Source organism: Sturnus vulgaris, chromosome 14 (genome assembly GCF_052056855.1).
Source record: "Sturnus vulgaris isolate bStuVul1 chromosome 14, bStuVul1.hap1, whole genome shotgun sequence".
Lineage (NCBI taxonomy): Eukaryota > Metazoa > Chordata > Aves > Passeriformes > Sturnidae > Sturnus > Sturnus vulgaris.
The window spans coordinates 9,295,643-9,307,975 of record NC_142256.1 but is presented as its reverse complement, the minus strand read 5'-3'; the positions used below and the strand labels follow the sequence as shown (position 1 = coordinate 9,307,975).

Below are 12,333 nucleotides of genomic sequence, written 5' to 3'. Positions count from 1 at the left end.
ATTTATTTATTGAGTTTTTTTCTTAGTTGATATTGTTCTTCTAAGGATTAGGAGTTGAATCTTGCATTTGTAGTTAAAGGTAGCCTCAGCTGTGAGGCAGACAATGAAAAGATGTATTTTTCATTTTCCCATAGGATTATTTATACACTAAATTTCACAGTGTGCACAAAAGTGTAATATGGCAAAATCTCAGCACTCCAAATGTCACCCCTCCAGTTTCCAGGAGGTCTGGGGGTGTTCCTGGTCTGGTTCCTGTTCTGGTGCTGGAGTAGGGAATGGCTTGGGCACGTTTGGGTGGCCACAGTGCCATGAAATCCCATTAAATAAAACCCCACTGGCTCAATCTTCCTTGCTGGTTGTTGTCACCAGTTGTGCTTCAGGTTTTCCTTCTAGCCAGTGGAAATTAATATTCCTTGGAATGAGATCCCCTCATTTTCCATGTGATTTCCCAGGTCAGGGGGGTTTTACATTTCCCTGGCAGACCTGTGTTGTTGTATCTGTATTAATTCTCTCTCTACTTTTCCTACAGCATTTTCCATCCACTTAAAATCTGTTTCTCTCTTTATTCCCAACACCTGTTTAATGAGCAAACAAGTTTATACAGAGCACAGTTGTCAATTTTGTAATCTGTTTAACATTTACAAGGAATTTCACCGAAGCTGGTGGTGCTTCCCTTGAGGTCAGGGTGATGAAGAGGAGGATGAGATGTTTCACTGACCCTGAAGGCCACAGCTCTGAAAATGGAGGGGCTGGAATTTATAGACACATGGAATTTATAGACATTACCCACCCTACAACCTTCCATTCTTAAAAAATTATCTTTTTTTTCCTTGTTTCCAGGAGATTTGAGGCCAGTTTCGATGCCTACTGAGTACAGCTGGATAGGGGAGTCCAAGGAGCAGAACATGTACAAGAGGGGAAGCAGAGGTGAGTATTTTTTTTATTCTAATGTTCTCCAAGATGTTTTTGAAAAAACACAATCTTTTTCTTTTCTTTTTTTTTTTTGAGTGTCACAGAGCATATAAAAGAGCCTGTTTAGTGTCTGTGCTTTTCTGTTTCTATTTCTGAAAATTAAAAATTTGTATTAGTAGGAGGAATTTAATTCTAGTATAAAGAAACAAACATCAAGGGCAGAAGTCCTTTGAAGACTGAGATATGTATTAAAAGCAATCAGTTCTAAATCTGCACAGCTCAAAAAGCAGTAAGTGATGTTACAGACGTAAGGTAGCATCCTTTGAGAACATTTTGATCAGTATGAATTAAAATTTGGAACAGGAATCAGCAATTGTACCATCAGTGTTCAGACCAGCAGTTCTAATCACATAAACTTCCATTGATCCCAGTGGGATTTATGAACTTTGCAAGAAAGAAAAGTGATTGCACATTTTCTTTCTTCTTTTATTTCCTCTGGCAAAAAAAGAAATCATATCATTCACAAGTATATTCTTCAAATATACAACCATATTTATTGTGAGACTGATTGTTGAACGTTCTTGAATACTACATTTTTAGAATCTTTTAGGAATGGTCTGGAAGCTGAGAGGAGTTCAACTTGACTCCTCAAAATGTGACAAAAAATGAATTCTATTCTTGAAGTTCAATACAGGATTTTAAACTACCTTTTTCAGTAAACTTCCATTCCAAGAGAAAATAAATTTCACTTAAGTCACGAGCATTTTCTGATTTATTCCAAATCTGTTGATGTGTGTTTAGCTCATATTTCACTGCTACAGACACAAAAACAGACTTGTTGCTTGGCCAGCTCCCATTTTGAAACTGTGCCCAAGAATGCTGCACATCTCCTTAAAACCATTATTCCAGCTTGTCAAATTCCTTGAAATTACAATCCTGCTGTCTGGAATGGTCCCAGAGATGCTCCCTGCGTGATACAATCCAGTAATATTTTCTGTGTCCTCTCCCTTTCACACCCATGGTGTCAGTAACTGTGGAATGGAGTCCAGGGAATTCCCTGGACATTAAACTGGAAAAAGTCACACAACTTTTTCCAGTTTAACAGGACCAAGTGATTGTGGGACACATATTGAGAAAGTAAGAAAATTACAGCCTGAAAAATATTCCAGGCTGGATCTTCTCAGCTCTGTTCCCAGCCCATGAGCTGGTCCAGCTCAAGGCTGGGGAGAATTTCTCCCAGGGTGATAATTTGGTCAAAATAAAAAGGAATTAATAACAAAGATAGAAGCCCTGTTGTGGTGTGTGCCCAGGCCCTGGCCATGGGGTGTCTTCTCTCTGAACCAATCTCCTTTTCTCTGCTCTGGGAGTTGCAGTCCTGCTATAAACCCAAGTGTGTTTCTGAATAAACTTGGCTCTTTCTTCCTGTCATGACAGACGACCATGTAGCTGTGCATCTTATTTCTGCCTCACTTAAAGGGTTAAAACCCCATTCCACGGCTACATGTGATGGTCTCTGGCCAGCCAAAATGGTTCTCTGCTTGTTTCCTCTTCCTAATGCTTCTCTCTGCCTTTCTTCCCCTCCAACCACTGACTCTGAGAATTCTCTGCTGCGGTACCTGAGCGATGACAAGATCCTGGTGATCCAGGAGGAGCCCCTGGCGCAGAAGGACAACAAAAGGGACACGGGCAGGAGGTCCAGGAAAAAGGGCAAAGCCCCAGGGAACCCCAGCTACCCCATCAGCCCCTCCGTGCTGGCCTCCACCATGAGTGTCAGGATGGAGCCAGGGCAGCAGGACGTGCTCAGCTTCTCCCTGGCAGAGAACAACACAGTGCCACTGTACCATGTGAGTAGAGCCAGAAACACCTCCCTGCATCAGCCCTGTGCAACACTCACCTGTGCTCTCAGGAACGGTGCAGGAACTCGGATGTTCACCTGCAGGATTGGTCCAGGCATTCAGGTGTTCTCCTGTAGGATTGATCCAGGCATTCAGGTGTTCTCCTGTAGGGTTGATCCAGGTATTCAGGTGTTCTCCTGTAGGATTGATCCAGGTATTCAGGTGTTCTCCTGTAGGATTGACCCAGGCACTCAGGTGTTCTCCTGTAGGATTGATCCAGGTATTCAGGTGTTCTCCTGTAGGATTGACCCAGGCACTCAGGTGTTCTCCTGTAGGATTGATCCAGGTATTCAGGTGTTCTCCTGTAGGATTGACCCAGGCACTCAGGTGTTCTCCTTTAGGATTGATCCAGGTATTCAGGTGTTCTCCTGTAGGATTGATCCAGGTATTCAGGTGTTCTCCTGTAGGATTGACCCAGGCACTCAGGTGTTCTCCTGTAGGATTGATCCAGGTATTCAGGTGTTCTCCTGTAGGATTGACCCAGGCACTCAGGTGTTCTCCTTTAGGATTGATCCAGGTATTCAGGTGTTCTCCTGTAGGATTGATCCAGGCACTCAAATGTTCACCTGTAGGGTTGATCCAGGCACAAAGGCACAGTGTTCTAGTTCATGTTTTCAAGCTGTATTTCCTAGTCTGAGAAAGGCTGCTCAGTGATGGTGTCATGACAAATTCCTCACAAGAGTCACTTTTTCAATATCAGTATCACGACAGCTTTGTCATAAAAGTCAGGACAGAACAGCAAAACACAAGACAAGAATCATTGGCTGTCAGATGCTTTAATAAAATCCTGCTCTTAATTCCTCAGTCTCACTGAGTTTAGTTTAATCAGACTGTATTATCTTTGGGGATCCTGCACTCAGCCTGTGATAATGATTTATTCTACATTAATTTATAAGCTTTTGTATTTCCACTTTGATTACTGTGTCTTGTAAAAACAGATGAGTTTAATGGAGTTACTGTTTATTTCAATTTATTTATTTAAATTGTGGATTTAAATCTCTCTGACAGAGATTATCAGTCTCATAAAGTCAAAGCAAAGGATTTCTAACCTGAAGAGAAAATCAGCAGGAAATTTATTAGGATGAATAAGAAAATTGTTATACAAGCCTGCAACAAACCCCAACAATATTTCATAACTTGGTGGATGAATCAGCTGGTTTCAGTCAGTTTTTGGAATTCTGTTGGTGATCTGGTGGCTCACCTGAGCTCTGAAGAGAGGGAAATGGGTCATTTAGGGAAATGCAAATTCCACCTTTGATTTCAGGACTGAAGCTGTATTTTCTTGCCTGATTTCCACACCATCATGCAACTAATTGAGCACACATGATAAATCAGCAGTATGATATTGTATAATAAATTAAATATTTAAAAATACCTGACACAAAATATCAACTCTAAAGGAAAAGCAGGAAACTGGAAAACAGGAATTATCCTGGAAGAGACAACATGGAGTGGTTGGTCCAGCCTAAAAGTCAGAGCAGTCCCTGTTCACAAACTCTGCTTCATGTGCAGTGATTGCAGAGGAGGGCACAGGTAAAATGATTATTTATGAACTGACAGAGCAGTATTAATTTTTTTATCACCATAAATTCTTGGAGCAGCATTAAAAGAGACCTTTGCAGTCCTTCAGGAGATAATCACAGGAATCAGAATATCTGAGGCATTTTGTCAACTGCCTTATAAATATACAAGAGGAACTGAGTCGACAAATACACAGAGTTGCTGACACAGATTTTGTGGGTTCTTGCCAGCACAGAATCATTCACATTAACGTCTTTCCACTTGGAATACTGAAAGAATTCTGAAAAGCCAAGCAAAAAAAAGGGGCATATTTATCTTGAAAGAGAGCTACCCAGAACAAAAATGTGAAATATCAAAGAACATTTCATGGCAGCTTGATAGCAAAAAGGAAAAATAACAGAGAGTTGTTGTGTTCTTAGATATAAATTTAAGTTTTAAGTAGGTCAGCTCATTTCCTTAATATATAAAGGTATTACCAGGATTTTCATAAGAATTTTGATATATAAACCTTTCCTGGATAATGAGACTAAATCATCTTAAAACAGCTTTTGCTACATTTGTTTTTTGAAAAGTTGACAAAACTGGTTTTGCTTCTTCTTCTTCTTCTTCTTCTTCTTCCTTTTGCTGTGTGTTTTTTCAATGGAAGGCAAAAGTGCAGAACTGTTGGAATCACATTTCCATGAAATCCTCTCCTCTTAACACAAGCCCAGTTCAACCTCTGGATGCAGATCAAAATCTCAGCCCAGATAAGTGCTAAGAGATGATAAATAGGATTTTCATCATCTTTAGTGAAGGGAAGGTGATCATGTTTTGTAATCAAACAAGGATGGCTTGATGGAGGGAGGAATTGAGCATCACTTACCCATTGCTTAATTTTCTAAGCCCTCACATAAATATGTAGCCAAAAAATACAAAAAGCCACTTACTTAAGGGTAGTTTAAATTACCAGACGTAAGAAGATTTGCAAAATTGGTAATTGCAGAGATTCACCACCAGATTAATGCTTTGGAAGGAATGTTGATTTGGAACCTAAAATTAAACAATTAGCCTGATTTCATAAGTTGCTGGGAGGATGCAGAGTTCCTATATAAAATGGATATTTAGGTAATGCAATATTGGCAGCATGCCCAGGATATAAAATGATGCATGAAGCCATGTTGCAATAAAATATTCCTGTCAAGAAACACTGCCCCCTTCCAGGATATATTTATAACTCTAATTTAATTGATATGCAATGTCACAGAACCTAAGCAAGAGTCAATTACAATTAGCAAGGCTGTTCTAAATAATTATTAATTGAGTATCTCTTTGAACATGACTTTCTATGTTTACTAATGCTTCACTTCTGAAGTGACATCATTTACCAGGTTGAGCCTAAATATGGGCTTACAAGATAGAGTTAAAACCTGAACAAACTTTTATTTTTTATTCCCAGAGCTCATTCTGCAGAAAATTAACTTATCACACAGGACTCCAGCTCAGTAGACCAGATGTACCAGGGAAATTTTTCATTTTGCATCTTACCATAAAGCAAAACACAAAAAAAAATCTTGAAAAATCTTCAGGATTTTACAAAAAGTTACAGAAAACTGTGCCTATCCTGCTGCTCAGTTCTGTTTTGCTCTGTGGCAATCAGCTTCCATCTTAAAAGAGAAAATTGAAGTTCTCATTCCAGATCCAGTCTGGAAATTCAGTGTTCAACTCTGTGGTTTTATTGCCTCAAACTTGCACAACTTTCTGAGGCTCTGAAATTCAATTTGCTGGTTACATTAAATTCTCCAATTGGATAATGATCTCTCGTCTGGTTTTACTTGGTGATAAATGTTCTGGGCCTATTATCTACAGAGTAATTTGATATTTTGCTTTGTAGTATCATATATTAAAAAACTGGAGAATAGATTAGAATTTCTTTTTTTTTTTTTTTTTGTGAATTAGAATTCAATGTGTTGAAAAGACTTAATTTTTAATGAGTTTTAAGATCAATTCTTTTCATTTCAATGCTCCCTTCACAGTAAAACAGAAATAATGGCTGCTTTAGGGTATTCATTGAGAGTGCCAGACCAGGAGTCACTTTTTATTTTGAAGATAATTCGAAGCACGATGGTGTTTTAGGGTTAGTCATTGTCTCACAGCACTTGCTTAACTTGCTTTTAATTCCCTTCTTGCTGATCCCAGGAAGTTGGTAGCTCATCCCTGTGGCACAGGCTGATGGAAACACTCTTGAAGTGTTCCTGGGGCTGCAGAGGCAGCTTGACAAACGATATAAAGTTTAATGGTACATGCTGAGAATTAAAACCTGTGCAAAACCAATGTAAAGCTGGGTGTTGTGTAATGGGTGCACGCTGGGATGTGCCAGATGTTCCAGATGCTTTTTTTGGGATGACAGGCAGTCTGAGTGCTGCTCTGATAAGTAGAATAATTAAGATAGTCTGGGAGAATCACACGTATTCAGCTCCACTGACTGAAGGAGGGGCCTTTTATTGCCAATTTTGCAGGCAAAGTGCTCATGTTTTATTTATTCCTTCCTGCTCTTGCAGAAAGAAACAAAACTGTGCTGTCAGGGATGAGCATTACTTTTTTCAGAGTTTTATTTCCTTTCGGAATTGCTGAATAAATTCTATCTTTGCTTTTTATGTAAGTATCTGTAACATGAGAAACCTTCCTTCCCTACCTTGCAGTAATGCTGGGAAATCACTGAGGATGATTGTGTGGGTTCTGGCTGATCAGGGAAGCCAGTTTAAGTATTTCTGGCTTCTGTAGCTTCAAAATGTTGTACTGATTGTAAAATACTATTATTTTTCATTGGGAAGGCTTGAGCTGACAAGTGTCTCCCTTATCCTTGAAGATGGATCCTTGAGTAGCAATGTCCAATAATGTATTTTTTTAGAGTTCTGTCCAGACCTGACTCTCTTAACTACACTCTTCATTAATCTGTAAACAGCTCAAAGGGGAAAAAGGTATTTTTAAAAGGTGTTTTACAGTATAAGGAAAAATAAAGGGAAAGAAAATGTTAAGAAAGGTTCTTTTTAGCAATAATATAATCAGTGTTTAGATTTCCTCATCAATCAGTAACCAAGAACTCATAACTGACCTGGATCCAGGAAAAAAAATCCCAACAAACTAAACCAGTGTTAACCCAGAACTCAGGCTGTCCTTGATTTCTGGAAGAACCAGACCCTTGCAGAAGCTCAGGAGAGGGGCTGGGATTGTGTTTGGAGCAGCCAGGTTGGGATGGATGTGTTTGTAAATTCAGCCCCAAGACAGGCTGCTCATCCCTGCTGCTTCCAAAAGTTCAGGCTGCCTGGCTGGCCCGGAATTCCTGCTCTTTGTTATATCAGTTATATCAGACACTCTGCACAAAGCAAATACGAGGCTGCCCTTATCCAAACATGTGCAGTGTTTTCAGAAGGAATTTTGCTCTATTAGAGCATGTTTAAATGATGATATTCTGCAGTCTTCAAACAAACCACTACAAACTACCAATGCAAGTCAGCAAATGAAGCATTCATTAACCTGCTGTGACTTCATGGGTAAATTGCCATTTCTAAAACATTCTGGAGTCCTCTGACTCCAGAAAACCACAACACAACTAAGTTGGAAAAAAAAAAAAAGAAAAAGAAAGGTTAGTTTATATATATAATCTACATCCAGATTTAACAGGCATTTGTTAATAAGTATTAGTTAGAGCTGATATGATTGCTATGATAATTGCAATATTTCTCCTCCAGAAGATGCACCAAATAGAAATCTCTCCCTTATCACTCAAATATCATGCCCTGCTGCTGAAAGGATCAATGTGTAGGAATCCAGCTGAAACATTTTGGGGACTCCTGTGATTTTTTTTCTCTGTGCTCAGTGGCTCAGCCTTGTTCCCTGCCCTGTCCCCCTTCCCCAGCAGGAGAACAAGGTTTTGGAGGGCAGGAACAGGTAACCTGTTCCTATGGGAATGGGGAAATTGAGGAAAATGAAAGGAAAGGAATTGATTTTTTTTTTTCCTGACCTCTCCCTTGGCTGTCCCCCTGTTCCCCACCCTGTGCTCATCATCACAAATCCGAGTGCATCCTTTCCCTCTGCCCTCAGCTCATTTTCTCACCTGCCCTCTTGTTTTTCTTCAGCACCAATTTGAGCACCTCAAACAGTGCATGAATGCAGATTACACTGGGCGATTTCCTGTCTCTGTTATCTGTCCCCTCAACGAGGGTGGGTGGAATGAAAACCTCAAAGGCCACTTTTATTTTTAGCTCAGCATGATAATTTTGAAAGCAGATTCATCAGCTCTCTGAGTTAGATAAGGAAAGCCCCCTGTAACAAGGCCACTGTTGAGCAAACATGATATAAAGAAATCTTCAGGACAATAAATATATGAGTTAAAGAAGCAGGAGAAGAAATAATTTTTTCTTTATTTACTTTTATTGGTAATGATTCAGTATCTGAGTATAGAAGAGTGGAAGAGAAGTATGATAAGCTTTTGAATCTTTGTATCTGAATAAATGATAGATATAGATGGAATAAATATCTTAAATATGGCCACTGAGATTAGTAACACACATTATGAGACCATTCTAATCTCACACCAGCTATTCCTGCCTCTTGCTTTAGGAAACAAGTAAATAATGAGTGTTGAATATTTCCACACAATCTCTGCAGCTCAGGGTTCTTCTGTTCTCAGTGCTTTATCTGATTTCTTTACTTACGAGAAGAAATTCTGATTCAAAGGAACTTTTTCTTTCTTTCTTTCTTTTTTTAAGTTATTTATAGAAGTTTCAGGTCAATGGGACTTTTTTCAGTGTTTCCTTTGGGAGAGGAGCCTCAGATCTGCTGGTGGGACCAGAGAGGATTTTTTTTGTCCTTTCATCTCCACTCGTGCAGATCCCTGGGAATCCCTGGAGCCCCAGAAATGTGGAGCTGACTGAAGAAGGCAGAAAGGTGCCAGTGACCTGAATTTCACAGAATTTGTGCTTTATAGTCTCTGACAGCACGACAAGACTTGTCCCTCCTGAGCCTCCCACATGTCTGCTACTCATGAAAGTGGCCTTGTAGTGACATGAAGAAAAGTTTTAGTTTGGGAACTAGGAAAAAGCAATTTTTTTTTTCCAAATGTCACGAACTAGTAAGAAGTAACTGCTCAAAAAAAAATGATATATAAGATTCCTAAAAATGCAGGTAGGAGCCTTCCACGTGCAAGGCATTGTATCTGCATGTAATTACAATTACACAAGGAAATTAATTTTAGCTACAGGTAGACATTTATAGAAATGCCAGAGTGTGGGTGTTTCTATGTATAGTATCAGAAATTCTTTATAAAGGTTGGCATTTCAAGCTGGCAACAAGGTTGTTCTCCCAAGAGGGCTTCTCTGGGGAGAAAATTAGCCAAATAAAAGATGTGGCAAAGGTCTGCAGTAATCCTGAATGTCCACACTTAAATACTGGTAATAATCTCTATTTAGTGAAGACTTGGTCAGGAGCTGGGATTTTTCTCCTAATAAATTAATTATTGATAAAAACTTTAAAAGGCATAATTATGGTTTTTATGTTTCAAGTACTAATATCAACAATTTTCTCCCCCTCTGTATTTATATAGATATTCTTCTTTGCTCTTTTCTAAATTACAGCAACTAATAATCAGTTACAATAATCTATGAGTTGTTCAATGCTTAAATCATGTTTTTCTTTTTCATACTGTTATAGAGTCTTTTTAAATTTCCCTGCTACAGACTATGCTTCAGTTAATGAGATTACATTATTCAATATCTTTGGAAATTAATGCTTGGTAATGCAGAAAAACTTGTGGTGTTGAAAGACTGACCTCTAGAAAAATGTGGTTTATTATCAGAAGCAAATTTCTCCCCAGTAAGTCTTTTTTCAGCCTAATATATGCAAGTTCCCATCACACTAATAATTGTTTATGAAATATATCTGATCAAAAGAAATCTGGAAGCCACAATCCAAGGTGACCACGTGTGACAGAGTTGGTTTTTGTGCATTTCCTTGGAAGGAAATAAATAACCAAGTTCTTACAGCAGTGCCAATTTGTAATTCAGGTGCTGGAAAGAGCAGCCAGAGCAGGGTGAGGGAGGTTTATTTCAGCTTTTATTTCAGCTTTTATTTCAGTTTTGTCAGGGAAGGGAGCGTGGGATGGGTCCCATTTGGGAGAGAGGGAACAATCCCTGATTTGGAAACACTTGGCTTTTAATTCAGGAGCAGTTTTGGAAAAGGAAATTAAGAAATAGAACGGGAAGCACTGAGTGAATTAGTGGTACCACTTTTAGTTGCTAAAATTAGAAACCTTCGAAGTCAGAGGGATAAGAGGAGGAAAGCTTTGAGCCTCCTGGTAGGAATAAATTCTATTTTTATAGCAGCAGCACGGGTAGTGCTGCTGTCAAAGTTCTTTTTGCTCGCTTGGCCACACAATATTTTCCTGGGCTGTCCCCAGTATTTCCAGGGATGCTCAGACTGGTTCATTTGTATTTAGCAGTGCATTTTCAGCACCAAAACAACATCTCTCAAGCAGATATTTTGCTTTAGCCGTGTGCTGTTAACTCTTCCAGTCTGCTTTGAGAAAATGTGAGTATTTCTACGGGGTATTTTCAATTTTTTTTTAAAGTTCTCTAGGCTACATTTCAGCATCCTCTGAGGAGAATTGAGGCATTTATGGCTCTCAGGAAAGCCTCTTAGGGGTTTTTTTGTACTCAGTCACTCAGTGGGGAGCTCCTGCCTTTGCCTGGTTTCAACAAGGAATGTCAGAGAACTCCCTGCTTTTAGTGTAAATAATTTCATTATTTTTCATCAGATAAGGCCTCTTATTTGAGAGGGATCATTGCTGCTGACACCTGCTGGAATATTTTAGCTGATAAAAGCTGATAACTGGTTCTGTACTGGGCTGCCCAGGGACAAGGGACATTTCTTGCAGGAGGAGGTGGCAAAATGTGTTTTGTGGGTTTTAAAGCTGCCTTAGAAACTCTGCTGCACAATTGCACCTGTGCTACAACACAGCAAACATCCTGTGCCTCAGTTCCTGACTCAGAATTATCTGTGGTCAAACACAAACATTGCACTTACTGCAATTACCAGTTTCGTATTTAGTTTATCCACGAAGTCCAAGATTTCCCAAGTGCAGATTTCCAAATTTATAAACAAATTTATGTGAATTTTACAACCTGTTTGGGGGTGGTTCTTGTAATTTATTTTTTTGTGATTTCCTTTTTTGTAAATTTCAATTTTTAGCTGTGGGGAAAATCCTCCATCATAAAATTTGTTTTAAAGTAACTTAAACTGTCTGGAAATTTTATTTTTAATCCTGAATCAGCTGCTGCTTACTCTACCAAGATAGCCAAACCTCCGAGGAATAATCAGTGTGGTAAATCAAGTTATTTAAAGCTGTGTAAGAATGATGTCAAAGAAAGATTGTCCTTCTGAAATCCTGTATTCTATATTGCAATATTTGTTCTTTGCATTTAAACTCCCCTTCAAATATTAACACTTTTGCAAACATTCAAACAAATTTTAGCTCCCTTATGTTGAAGATCTTTGATCACAGTTACACAGCATCTGAAGCTGTTTATAAATGCAGATATGAGATGTTTTAGGCATGATCTTAACTTTGAAATAACTCTTAGCTTGAAATTGAAATAATTTCCATTTCCTTTGCTTTAGAGTTGCAGAATCACTGTGGTTTACCTCTGTCACTTGTCTCACTGTGCTCAGAGTACCAAGGAAGTCTGGTTTTTATTCGTGCTTAATGCTCTTTATTTTTCTTCTACAGAGAGCAGGGGATACAGTCAGTGGAGATACTGAAAGGTAAATTTCTTCTCTTACTCTATATTTCAATATATACAGTTATATTTGTGAATTAAACTCCTTCCTTTAGCAACTTCATTGCAGTATTTGAGGTATAAATTTTCAGGGTTTAGAGATAGCAGTGCTGATGTCATTTAGTAAATGCTCATTTGCCAACATCAAACATAAATATAAATTACAAAGGTTTAAAAATTCTTCAGATAAAAAT

At 38.7% G+C, this 12,333-nt stretch overlaps 1 protein-coding gene across 2 annotated transcripts in view; it reads left to right on the top strand.

The window, feature by feature from the left end:
* LOC106860426 (connector enhancer of kinase suppressor of ras 2-like) overlaps positions 1 to 12,333 on the top strand; it is a 169,734-nt gene that overhangs the window by 119,792 nt on the left and 37,609 nt on the right. For both annotated transcript variants that reach the window (XM_088173082.1, XM_088173081.1), the window contains exons 13-15: positions 841 to 927; positions 2,503 to 2,756; positions 12,091 to 12,125. In XM_088173082.1, coding sequence (XP_088029208.1) covers positions 841 to 927; positions 2,503 to 2,756; positions 12,091 to 12,125 — 376 coding nt within the window. The remainder of the gene's footprint in view (positions 1 to 840; positions 928 to 2,502; positions 2,757 to 12,090; positions 12,126 to 12,333) is intronic.